Here is a 13,667-nt window from a genome sequence, read left to right as displayed (position 1 = left end):
CCATGTTTGTATGCGGCTTTATTGTTTGCAAACTGATGTGTGACACACGTATTAATGCCAAAATAACATGCAAAACGGGTAACAACAAAAAATATTATAATTTGTATTTTTTTAGCTAACCAGGTGGGGGTCAAAAAAGGTGCCCTGAATGATGCGTGCAGAGTTATGGACAAGTCACAGCTCCTTGGCCCCCGAGAGAGATGATCTTGAACCTGCCACTCCGCTCAAAGAGTTACAATCCTCATCCGAATGTTTATCAAAAGCTATCAAAAGTTCTTCCCAACCATAGACAGCAGTGAAGAAAATTCAGCAACTCGAAGACAGTGGAAGTAGGGCCTAGATAAAATTGTTTTCTTCATTGTTAGGCTATCAACACCTTTGGGCCCCCATCAGGGTCAAAAATCTGGGCAATGGGTTTTTGAACTGACCAATAGATTGGCAATATTGTGATTGGTCCCATTTTGAAAACAAATAAAATTCTCTTTCATAGGTCAGTCAGTAAAGACCCTTAGGAATGTCAAAGGCCGGTTGGACTAAACTTGTTGGTTTAACAACAATAAAGAAGCAATGAAGAGTTGCTAAATGTTCTATTCATGTCAGTTTGCTCCACAAGTCAAGCACATTTATTATATTTCCATGGGTTGGAGAGTGAGGAAGCGCCATAGACAGAAATTCTAGTTTGAATGCGTCCACCATTTTACTTAGGATCAGCGCTAATAAACTAGCTCAAACTTTCTAGTTTCAAACTGTTGTAGATTCCCTGCCTGAAGGCCTGTTTACAACAGTATCTTTCAGTAAAAAAATACATGATAGTTTTAATGACGTAGTGACATAGTTTAAATTCATGTGAAATGTTCTATATCTAGGCTTCCCTCACCCATTCAAATCCTCCGCAAGGAAGGATAGTAATTTCCCATAATTTCCTATAACAATTGTTCATAGCAAATGCACTATGAACATATGAAATAGACTGTGTCTGTCACATATTCCTCAATAAACTACATGCACTCCCAAGTTGTAGAAATATATTTTCAACATATTTCAATAAATTCAGACATGTTGTCACACCCTGATCAGTTTCACCTGTCCTCGTTATTGTCTCCACCCCCTCCAGGTGTCTCTTGTTTCCCCCAATGTATTTATCCCTGTGTTTTCTGTGCCAGTTCGTCTTCTATGTTCCAAGAAAACCCGTGTTTTTTTCACTGTACGCCTGCCTTTGCGATTCTCTTTTTTCTAGTCCTCCTGGTTTTGACCCTTGCCTGTTCTAGACTCTGTATCCGCCTACCGGACCATTCTGCCTGCCTTGGCCATGAGCCTTTCTGCCACTCTGTACCTCCTGGACTCCTGGTTCTGACCTTTTGCCTGTCCATGACCATTCTCTTGCCTACACCTTTTAGATTATTAAACATTATAAGACTTCAACCATCTGCCTCCTGTTTCTGCATCTGGGTCTCATCATGATAATGTTCTCTGATCAAATTGAGCACTTGTTCCAAAACTGGTATCAGTAAAGTCATCTTTGAAAGTGCATATATCTAGAAAAATACTATATCGCTAATTGGGTGTAGTCACAGCTCTTGATGACAACATAAATACTTTGTACAGCTGAAAATTATTAATGATTCTCTTTTTAGTAGCAGTCCAGCCATCCATAGTTCAACAAGACACGGTTCACCTTCTTTGATGGATAGTGGTATTCTGTTTGCCTGGGGCCATCTGAAAAGTACATGTAACCTGAAGGAGAAAACACAGAAGATGTATTAGCAACATGTCAAGGCTTGAGGTAGGTTGATTGTATTGTGTCTTCAGTGTCACCACCACCTACCATGGTTTTCAAAAGCAGCATCAACTTTCCTGCCAATACCATGGAAATCCTGGGAGATGCTTCTGGGGTAGCCACGGTCCATTGTGCTCATCCTTTCATTGAAGCTGTGGTATAGATCAGAACACATTTAGGATACTGCAGTACATTTGATTTCAATATGAGTTTGAATACAACAGGAGACCATTAGTTAATCAAATATTTAGCCACATTTAGTGTCTGTCTGTCACACACCTCCAGTATTTGTTTCTCACAAAGAATAGGGTTTTCCCTGTGGATGCCACATGAACTGCAGAGTCTATCTTGGTTACGTATGAGGGGAAGCCAAAGTTGTAGATTGATTTGGGATAACCTGATAGGACGGTAAGGCCTCTGGTGCCCCAGTACCTTCTTCCTGTGAGAAGAAATGTTGGAGAAAAGAATAGGAACGTTACACACTGAGTATCCAAAACGTTTGAGGGGGGTGCAACTCAATATTAGGAATGTTTGGTATACTCAGTGTATATTACAGATATGGGAGAGAGCAGGTTCTCTATCATTCCCACTCAAACCAGTGCCAGAAAATTGAGTACCTAGGGTATCTAACCACTGCTATTACTAAAGCAAGAGAATTAACTGTGCACTTGTTGGATTACTGGGTTGGGCAACTTGGGCTGGGCCTAGCATAGGTTAATACTGTACCTTCAAATAGTAAGGCGATGTCTCGACCCTTGTATTCATATGCAGCATCAACATGGCTAATGCTAGGCCAGGTTCCCTTCACTGTCTTCGTCATTACTCCATTCCAATAGCCACTCTTCTTCCAGTAATACCTGATAAACAAACCGAAAATGTGTTTCAGGATTTTGACAATATTTTGCTTGCTTGCATTGCAACAATAGGAAGATTCCTTGCACATTTTATGATATATACAACAGCACTTTCTATGAAGCATCTACATTTCAAAAGAAATTGTGCTTACAGCATGATACTAAGAAATTGATTAAACTTATAAAACTATATAAAAAAAACATGTTCTACTTGTTGTAATAAATAAGCTTTTTTATTTAATTCCATTGTCCTCCAAGTGTTCCTGAATCTCATTCTTACCTCAGGTTTAAATTTGTATCTATTTATTTGGCCATTTTTAAAGACAATACAACCACACATGTGGATACCGTACAATGCCTGTAAATTAATCAAGGAGGACACAAAAGTTTTAAAATGTATTTCCATTGTGGTCCTCAAAATATACACAGGATTATAACACGAAAACAAAGTTTGCTCCTCAATTCATGCACCTTGTTTGGAAAGCAAGGTAGCGGCAGTGTACCCTTCCCTTTGAAAACGTATTGAAAGAATGTTAGTGTGTGTTTGTCTCACCCATCTTTGAAGAAGTACAGCTCACTCCGAATGGTACTGGCAGCATCAAAGACAAGGTTCCTGTTGCATCTTTCTGGAGGGTTTGGTCTAGGTTCTGGTTTGGGCTTTGGTTTAGGCTTGGGTCTTGTTGGTTCCGGCTGACCTGATGTTGTCCGGACACCTTACAAATGGAAGAATAATGTTTCAATGACTACATTAAATATTAGGTTATGAAAATAGATATTCTGTTAATACACAGTACCATTTTCCCTAGTACTGTGAGGTTCAGGGCCCATATTCACGAAGTGTCTCTGAGTAGAAGAGCTGATAAAGGATCAGTTTTCTCTTTAAGAATAAATAAGAGGGGGGTGGACCAGATTCTAGAAAAGCACTCCTACTCTGAGACAATTTATGAATACGGGCCCTGATGTAGCCGTTTAATGTTTAATTGTCGCCACCTTCTCACAGTGAGCTGAACACTCACTCACCGTACAAGGCCTGTACTCCCCGCCTGTCGTCTGCAGGTAGCCTGTATCCTTTTGTGTTCACAAAGTGATATGTGGGGTACATCAGAGCTGAGCTGTCTCGTGAGTGGGCCAATCCAAGAGCATGGCCAAACTCATGGGCCGCCACCAGAAGCAGGTTTATCCCTGTTGTAGAGTCAGAGAGAGATGCTTAGGTAAAAACTATGACGGTACTGTCAGAATTGATTTGAAGTATTTTAGTACAGCAACTGTAGGGTTTATTGGTGTTGTTTCTTTGATCCTGTACCTCTCTGGCTCAGAGTCCAAGACTCATCTTCATCAAAGTGTGTGTCACCACCTTCGCCTTCTCCTGGAGAGTTTGCATGGGCCAAGACACCATTCGGCCCATCGAAGGGGTAGAAGTCACCGTGGTCTGGTTTAAAAAGGGAAGAAACAGTATTCTTAATACAATTGCTCTTAAATTAACAAATACAAAACATGCTTGTGGTTCAACATATCAACTCTATCTCTGAACAGGAGTGACTGAACAGAACTCACATTTGGCTCCAAACAGGATCATGATGTCAGCGGTGTCACTGTAGATCTGCTTGAAGTCCAGTGGGATGATGTCGCTGTAGAGCTTGAAGGCCTGGGCGATGGTGGAGTCCACCTCACGCCGACTCAGGTCATGCGTGTACTCAGTAATTCTGGGAAAATAAATAGGAGAAACTATCGTATGATGTATTGGTTATCCGAATGCCCATCATGTACTTGTTGTGGCTTTTCATCATCCTGTTTGTTTGCCATGTGTCATAACTTGCAAATCCAATTATGTTTGCTATGTTTTGAAAATCTTAGCACACTTCTGTTTAGTAGTGTAGGAATATACCGATCCCCATTTTCAAGACCAATATCTATAGGTGGATTTGGTGTAACCGTGTGGATTTGGTGTAACAGTTTTTTTCTAATTCCACCGGTGCTCATATGTCTACTGAATAAAAACCAAACAATTTTAACGCAACATGTAAAGTGTTGTTTCATGAGCTGAAAAAAAAAATCCATATGCACAAAAAGCTTATTTCTCTCAAATTTTTTACAAATTTGTTTACATCCCTGGTCGTGAGCATTCCTCCTTTGCCAAGATAATCCATCCACCTGACAAGTGTGGTATATCAAGAAGCTGACTAAAAAGCATGATCATTACACAGGTGCATCTTGTGCCGGGGACAATAACAGGCCACTGAAATGTGACCCGATTCAGGAAACTAGGCGTATGTCGAAAGGATAATATGATGGTGCTGCAGGGGAACACCCTACCAGGCCCAGATCCCCATCATCAGCTGGAGACGGAAATGGAAATTTCGCAAAAAAATCTGCAAAAATCTGCCAAAATCTGCCATCGTCCTGCTAGCTAACGTTCAATCGCTGGAAAATAAATGGGAGTGACTGAAAGCATGTATATCCTACCAACAGGACATTAAAAACTCTAATATCTTATGGTTCACCGAGTCGTGGCTGAACAACAACATTGAGAACATACAGCTGGCAGGTTATACACTCTATCGGCAGGATATAACAGCAGCCTCTGGTAAGACATGGGGCAGGGGCCTATGCATATATGTAAACAACAGCTGGTGTACGATACCTAAGGCAGTCTCGAGGTTTTGCTCACGTGAGGTAGAGTATCTCATGATAAGCTGTAGACCACACTATCTACCTAGAGAGTTTTCATCTGTATTTTTCGTAGCTGTCTACATACTACCACAGACCGATGCTGGCACTAAAACCGCACTCAATGAGCTGTATACCGCCATAAGCAAACAGGAAAAGACTCATCCAGAGGCGGCGCTCCTAGTGGTTGGGGACTTTAATGCAGGGAAACTTAAATCAGTTTTAGCTCATTTCTATCAGCATGTTAAATGTGCAACCAGAGAGAGAAAGATTCTAGACCACCTTTAATCCACACACAGAGACGCGTACAAAGCTTTCCCTCGCCCTCCATTTGGCAAATCTGACCAAATTAAAGCAGGAAGCACCAGTGACTTGGTCTATAAAAAAAGAGGTCAGATGAAGCAGATGCTAAACTACAGGACTGTTTTGCTAGCACAGACTGGAATATGTTCCGGGATTCTTCCGATGGCATTGAGGAGTACACCACATCAGTCACTGGCTTTATTAATAAGTGCATTGAGGACGTCGTCTCCACAGTGACTGTACGTACATACCCCAACCAGAAGCCATGGATTACAGGCAACATTCGTACTGACCTAAAGGGCTGAGCTGCCGCTTTCAAGGAGTGGGACTCTAACCCGGAAGCTTATAAGAAATCCCGCTATGCCTTCCGACGAACCATCAAACAGGCAAAGCATCAATACAGGACTAAGATCGAATTGTACTACACCGGCTACGACGCTCGTCGGATGTGGCAGGGCTTCAAACTATTACAGCCAAGAGCTGCCCAGTGACACAAGCCTACCAGATGAGCTAAATAACTTCTATGCTTGCTTCAAGGCAAGGATCACTGAAACATGCATGAGCGCATTAGCTGTTCCAGATGACTGTGTGATCACACTCGACCTTAACCTTCTTCGGGATCGGTGTCCCTTCCACGGGATGGATGAGCTAACGTAGGCTAATGTGATTAGCATGAGGTTGTAAGTAACAAGAAAAATTCCCAGGACATTGGCATGAAGCTTACATTCTTGTTAATCTAACTGCACTGTCCAATTTACAGTAGCTATTACTGTGAAAGTATACCATGCTGTTGCTTGAGGAGAGTGCACAGTTTTGAACATGAAAAGTTATTAATAAACAAAATAGGCATATTTGGGGAGTCTTGATACAACATTTTGAGCAGAAATACAATGGTTCATTGGATCAGTCTAAAGCTTTGACAATACACTGATGCCATCTAGTGGCCAAAATCTAAATTGCAGCTGGGCTGGAACAATACATTATGGCCTTTCTCTTGCATTTCAAAGATGGTACAAAAAAAATACAAAATATATATATATTTTTTTATATTATCTTTTACCAGATCTATTGTGTTATATTCTCCTACATTCCTTTAACATTTCCACAAACGTCAAAGTGTTTCCTTTCGGATAACCAGGACTGTGAGCTTGCGCTGACAAACTGGCAAGTGTCTTCACTGACATTTTCAACCTGTCCCTGACTGAGTCTGTAATACCAACATGTTTCAAGCAGACCACTATAGACCCTGTGCCCAAGAACACTAAGGTAACCTGCCTCAATGACGACCGACCCGTAGCACTCATGTCTGTAGCCATAAAGTGCTTTCAAAGGCTGGTCATGGCTCACATCAACACTATTATCCCAGAAACCCTAGACCCACTCCAATTTGCATACCGCCCTAACAGATCCACAGATGATGCAATCTTTATTGCATTCCACACTACCCTTTCCCATCTGGACAAATGGAACACCTACATTAGAATGCTATTCATTGACTACAGCTCAGCATACAACACCATAGTGCCCACAAAGCTCATCACTAAGCTAAGGACCCTGGGACTTAACACCTCCCCCTGCAACTGGACACGCCCACAGGTGGTAAGGGTAGGTAACAACACATCTGCAAGACTGATCCTCAACACGGGGCCCCTCAGGGGTGCGTGCTCAGTCCCCTCCTGTACTCCCTGTTCACCCATGACTGCATGGCCAAGCATGACTCCAGCACTATCATTAAGTTTGCCGACGACACAACAGTGGTAGGTCTGATCACCGACAAAGATGAGACAGCCTATAGTGAAGAGGTCAGAGATCTGGCCATGTGGTACCAGGATACAACCTCTCCCTCAACATGATCAAGACAAAGGAGATGATTGTGGTCTACAGAAAAAGGAGGACCGAGCACGCTCCCATTAACATCCACGGGGCTGTAGTGGAGCAGGTTGAGCGCTTCAACTTCCTTGGTGTCCACATCCCCAACAAACTATCATGGTCTAAGCACACCAAGACAGTTGTAAAGAAGGCACGACAAAACCTATTCCTACTCAGGAGACTGAAAAGATTTGCAAGGCAAGTTGTACCGAAGCACCAAGTCTAGGTCCAAAAGGTTTCTTAACAGCTTCTACCTCCAAACCATAAGACTCTTGAACAGCAAATCAAATGGCTACCCAGACTATTTGCGTTGTACCCCCCCCCCCCCCTCTTTTACACTGCTGCTACTCTCTGTTTATTTTTTTAAACATTTTTCTTAAATTCATTGTTGGTTAAGGGCTTGTAAGTAAGCATTTCACTGTAAGGTCTAAACCTGGCGCATGTGACAAATACAATTTGATTTGATTTGAAATCAACAACATTTGAACCATGTAGGATTTAGGTTAAAGCTTAGGTGAAAAAATACAAAATTCCAGAAATGTCTTTACATTGCTGACTTTTAAAAAATCCATTCAGATTTCCATGTTGATACTGCACCTGTACATAGCCCACCTATAATTTAGCCCAAACAACTACCTCTTTCCCAACTGTATTTAATTTATTTATTTATTTTGCTCCTTTGCACCCCATTATTTTTATTTCTACTTTGCACATTCTTCCATTGCAAAACTACCATTCCAGTGTTTTACTTGCTATATTGTATTTACTTTGCCACCATGGCCTTTTTTGCCTTTACCTCCCTTCTCACCTAATTTGCTCACATTGTATATAGACTTGTTTTTTTTACTGTATTATTGACTGTATGTTTGTTTTACTCCATGTGTAACTCTGTGTCGTTGTATGTGTCGAACTGCTTTGCTTTATCTTGGCCAGGTCGCAATTGTAAATGAGAACTTGTCTCAACTTGCCTACCTGGTTAAATAAAGGTGAAATAAATAAAATAAAAAAACATCATCACGAACACATTGATATAAAAAATGTAAAAAACGTTATGTTTTTTTATTATGTGGAAACAAAGTTGATTCAAGTAGTTTGTACTCAATTGGTAATTTCTGAAGTGTCTGTCCGGTATCTAGGCTACCTGTAAGTGACGATGCTCTGCTTCCAGCGGGGCTTGCCCTGGAAGTGTCCGTAGCGGGCCACGTCTGTGACCCCACATCGGGGCTTGGCCATCACCTCCAGGGTGTTCAAGTCCAGCCTGCCTGTCACCTCCAACCCAAAGAAGTCCTGCATGCTCCTCAGGTCTCTCTCAAATGAGTCCACTGGGGTGTCCATCATCACTCGCCTGGACATGATGGAGTTGGTGGAGCCAGCAACCGAGTAAAACTGGGATAGATAGGCCTGTACAGAGAGCTAACTGTCAATCTTGTAAAAATGGACAGTTAGTGGTCCGTGGTCGAGTACAGTTTAACGGGTTTGGTTGATGCACAATTGTCCATCAACCAAACCGTGGGTAGTTTATCTCTGTACTGTTTGTTTCAATTGGTACATTCCATTGTGTTGTCAAAGAAACAACGTACATTTAATGATAAATATGTACACTATATGTAAATATTAAATAATACACACACATATAGAACTACAGTAATTAGCAATAGTTTACCTTAGCTCTGGCCTGTAGGTCATCTGAAGACAGAGTGACATCTTGACTTGTAGTAGGGGCTGCTATACAAATAGCAAAAACAGCCACTGTCTGTAACACGGTAAACACTGATCTTCCCATGAATGTAACCTTCTACTGCAGAGGAGAAAGTCTGACTGCCCTAAGCCCTCTGCACCTCTCCTTATATAGCCCAGATCCCAGGCACCACACATTAGAATGGGTGTGATGATAGATTGTTTCTCATTTCCCAAAACTTGTTTAGGGTATCCGAAGGGCCCTGGCACAGCATGCATGATTGAGCACTTCAGCATTCCAGACTCTGTCTGAGCAGGTCCTATTCAGGAAATGAGGGATTGTTATCAATGACGTGGGAGGAGAAGGAGGGGGAGGACAGGCCAGGTGCTGTAGATCTGGGGGAAGATTTGGATTGGATTTGTTCATGCAAGGAAGAGAAAGTATGCAAACATGGGGCTTCTCCTTGTGAGGCTGTCATATCTGGTTTGTGATGCCTCACTCATTGTCAGGCCGCAAATGGCACATCAGCTACTTTATTGAAACATGGAGAAAAAAAGATGTACTCTGATTAACTGCATCCTAGATAAATATGGCATCTGAAAATATAGTTTTTTAATTGAATACAATTCTTTGTTTTGTGAAAGAGATGATTTGCAATGATCACAATAGGCATATTATGCAGAACTCTTATTTTAGTGATAACACGCCGAGAGGATAGAGTTTGGAGGATATACCATGCCAATAAATCGTCCAAACGCTGGCTTTGAGGGCATTATCACTTTCATACAACATATTACCGACATATTCAAACAATGATTGACATATTTTCATTAAAAACGTTACTTTGATAAATGTATTAATACTATTTCATCATTCCACCAGACATACACTACATTGGCCAAAAGTATGTGGACGCTTCAAATGAGTGGATTTGGCTATTTCAGTCACACCTGTTGCTGACAGGTGTATAAAACAGGTGTATAAAGTGGTCGCTCTTTTGTGTCGAGCTGGAATATTCTTCCCTGTATGGAACTAGTTTGTGATTTTTCAGAGTAAAGTACGTTTTTACTCAGTTCTGTGTCCTGCGCCTGACTTTGTCCTACCCGCATTACACTGACACTTGACAGTCATTATTAAATATTGTAAGAGCTGTCATTGTCTGCGTATATGTACCCTTTATTCATCCAATGTTCTGACTTGGTGTACATGGAGAATAATGTAAGAACGGCCCATGTTCTGAATTCTGTCACTGTACATTTGAAAAGTGCTGAACAAATAGTTATATTGACTACATCCGTCCCTGCTCGCTCATAGTCTTAATTTAAATTACGGATTACCTCTTACCCGCTTGTCTTCCCTTTATGCCATAGTTTGTACATCTCAATTACCAGTAGAAACCACATGTTTAAGTAAGTCAGCCATATCAGCTATGGTTTTTAAAAGGCAGTAAATGAGGCTAAATGAACTGTTTCGCTGCCAGACAATGCTCCGCTGATAGCCAGGTGTAGCAGTGGTAAGGTGTTGGGACTGCGGTTGGGACTCTGCTGTTGGGACAGCTTTATGTAGGCCCTAACAGTTTGTGAGGACCGTTTGTCACCGTTATAGTGCAATTAATGTATTTTTTTGTGTTGTGTAGTGGCTTTGCTGTCATGCATCTAAAAAAAAACTTTTAGTTTGCCTCTCCAAGATTTACATGTTAAAATTGCCACTGGTGCTATGTCTCACAAAATCACTTTCATATTCTACTTAACAAACCGAATAGAATAGCATGATAATGTCAGGCTACTGTTACACCAAAAACACCATGTCATTTCTTATGACAATTTAGGATGATTGTGCGGTGGCTGTGTCTCACTCAATCTGCTCTAAAATTTGGTTAGTTCAGCTGGTTAGCCACTCTTACATCTTTCAAGAAGACCAGAAGGCATAATCTCATGAAACTGATTGGGATCAAATGGTTAGCATGCATTCAGCATGGATGTTTCACCTGTAAAATGTGAAGAATTATTACTATTCATGATTGACTGTGATAATGGCCTAATTTATAATAAGGTTGGCCTAATTTGTTGTTTTAGGATTTAAAACAAATAGAACATTTTCATTTAGCCACTGTGACGACCCTCCCACTCTGTCTGCCGTATTCTCTCTGTTATTTCCTTATTAGGATGCTGGTGGGCGGAGTTGGGAGGGTCGTCAGCTACATGGGAAACACCTGGGCCCGGTGTCTCCCAGGATAAATACACCACTTCCCCATTCATGGAGGAGACTCTCTCCATGCAGACACCCTCTGTAGATTGTGTTGTGGTTCTTGATGGCCGTTTGTTTGTTTGTTTGCTTTGGCACCTTTCATCACCCTGCATTATCACATTCACGCATGCAAAACACTCACTTACACTACTGATTACTGATTACACACACATTGTATATTATATTTATTTGCTTTAGTTAATAAATATATATCTTTCTACTCATTATCTCCACGTTGTCTCCTTTGTTACGGGCTTTGAGCCGGTTCGTGACAAGTGGGGGCTCATCCGGGATATTTGAACTATTGGTTTGGGAGACCGTGGAGGTACGTGTTTGGTTTGCATATTTTGTTTGAGTTTGATAGGCCCAGTATTGGTTGCCTTTTGTTGTTTGGTTTGTGTGCTGTGTTGGAGAGACTATAATGGTTAGGTTCCAGGCCCTGCCTAGCCTGAACTCTTGTTCTACTTTCTGTTGGGACATCAGTCTGAGGTGAGTAGTCTGCTGTGTACCTCGGTGGGAGATTTGGGTAGGGTAGTGAAACTTGCTACCCGGAGCTATAAATAGGTTTAGCGACGTGTTTCATTTTTGGAATATGTTGGGCATGGTTAATGTTTGTTATTTTTGTGTGGTGTCTGTGGACTGAGCAGTTGTCTCGGGGCACATCCGTGGCTTGGTGGAATTTTTCCAGCTTGCTGGGGAGTTCTATTTCCTTGCCAGCGGGCTACAGTGCGTAAATTCCCACCGCAAATCTGCACGAAGACTAGGGTTGAGTTATTGTAGGTTTTGGGGAAGCTCCGTATCTCATCTCTCTTCTGTGGTACTCAGGGTGATTATAATTCTCGGGTTGTGGTCTGGTGTGCTCAGCAGAAGGGAAGAGCCAGAATTTTTTTTTTGTGTGATTATGGCGTCTTATGTAGATAAGTTCATTCGCTCTCCATCAGAGGAATTGTTAGATTTAGGTACTAAAGAACAGCTGTTGAAGGTCGCGGAACACTACAAGGTTGAGATTAGTGATAAACGTCTAAAGAATTCTATTAGGTTGATATTGAAGGCCAATCTGATGGAGAGTGGTATTCTAGAAGTTACCACTGGGCCAGCCTCTGCTGAGGATTTGTCGTCTCCCCATAACGTTACAATGGCCATTCCATCGGTTAGTCCTAGTAGCCTTCTTTTTGAACAGCAGAAAGAACTGCTTTTGTTACAGCTGGAGCATGATCGTGAGAAGCTAGAGCATGATCGTGTAAAATATGAAAAGGAATTGGCATTTAAACAAGATATGGAGCGTGCTAAAATCAAGTTGCAACAAGAACGTATAGATTTGGTTAGGGAAGGAAAGATCTCAGGGGAGAGGTTGTTTTGGGAAGGTGACCCAGATTTACCTAGGGGTAGTTCCGCTTTTGGTCGTGCCCCAGAGACATTTGATATTGTTGGGAACTTACGGTTATTGCCTCGGTTTAATGAAAGGGACCCCGAGACATTCTTTTCGTTGTTTGAGCGTGTTGCTGACGCTAGGAGTTGGCCTGATTCTGACCGCACTTTAATGTTGCAGTGTGTGCTGACTGGTAAAGCGCAGGAAGCATATTCAGCTCTTAGTGTACACGATAGTGCCAGTTATGATAAAGTTAAAACAGCTGTGTTACAGATTTATGAATTGGTCCCTGAGGCTTACCGCCAACGATTTAGAACTTTAAAAAGGGATGATAACCAGACTCATGTTGAGTTTGCGACAGTTGTCTTTACAGTTTAATCGCTGGTGTTCCGCCTCTGCAGTTGTGACTTTCCAAGGGCTGTGTGATCTGATTATGTTAGAGCAATTTAAGGACACAATTCCTGATCGTATTGCCACGTATATTAATGAACAGAAAGTAAAGAATGTTGCTGAAGCTGCAGTTTTGGCAGACGAGTATGTGTTGACTCACAAGTGTCTTTGCAGAACCCCGTATTCGGAAAGAGTGGGGGCGTTCGGATAGATTTGGGCTTCGCTCACCGAGATACTTTGGTTCTCGGGCAGAGTTCTATTCAACTAGGGTTGAACCTGACTCCCATGGTAAAGCTGACTTTGGGCAGGAGTGTCACTACTGTCACGGTTCAGGGCATTGGAAAAAACGAATGTCCACTTCTCAGGTCAAAGGGTGCTTACGCTAAATCTAAGCCTACTGCATTAGCTGCACCTGTTCCACATCAGTTCATTCATAACTCATTTCCTCAGGCCCAGGAGAATGTGAAAGTCCATATTGATCCAGACTATTTACCTTTCATTACAGAAGGTTTT

General features: G+C 41.8%; 1 protein-coding gene across 1 annotated transcript; it reads right to left on the bottom strand.

Moving 5' to 3' along the window:
* Positions 1-9,347, bottom strand: mmp30 (matrix metallopeptidase 30). Its single transcript, XM_029627777.2, has 10 exons — positions 9,134-9,347; positions 8,612-8,871; positions 4,186-4,334; positions 3,935-4,060; positions 3,652-3,813; positions 3,185-3,344; positions 2,504-2,634; positions 2,057-2,216; positions 1,826-1,929; positions 1-1,734 (listed from the first exon to the last, which is right to left on the bottom strand). Exons 1-10 carry the CDS (start codon positions 9,251-9,253, stop codon positions 1,631-1,633), a joined length of 1,476 nt encoding a protein of 491 aa, XP_029483637.2. The 5' UTR covers positions 9,254-9,347; the 3' UTR covers positions 1-1,630.
* Positions 9,348-13,667: the final 4,320 nt, after the last annotated feature.

Source organism: Oncorhynchus nerka, linkage group LG22 (assembly GCF_034236695.1).
Source record: "Oncorhynchus nerka isolate Pitt River linkage group LG22, Oner_Uvic_2.0, whole genome shotgun sequence".
Lineage (NCBI taxonomy): Eukaryota > Metazoa > Chordata > Actinopteri > Salmoniformes > Salmonidae > Oncorhynchus > Oncorhynchus nerka.
This window is presented reverse-complemented; position numbering and strand designations above follow the sequence as displayed.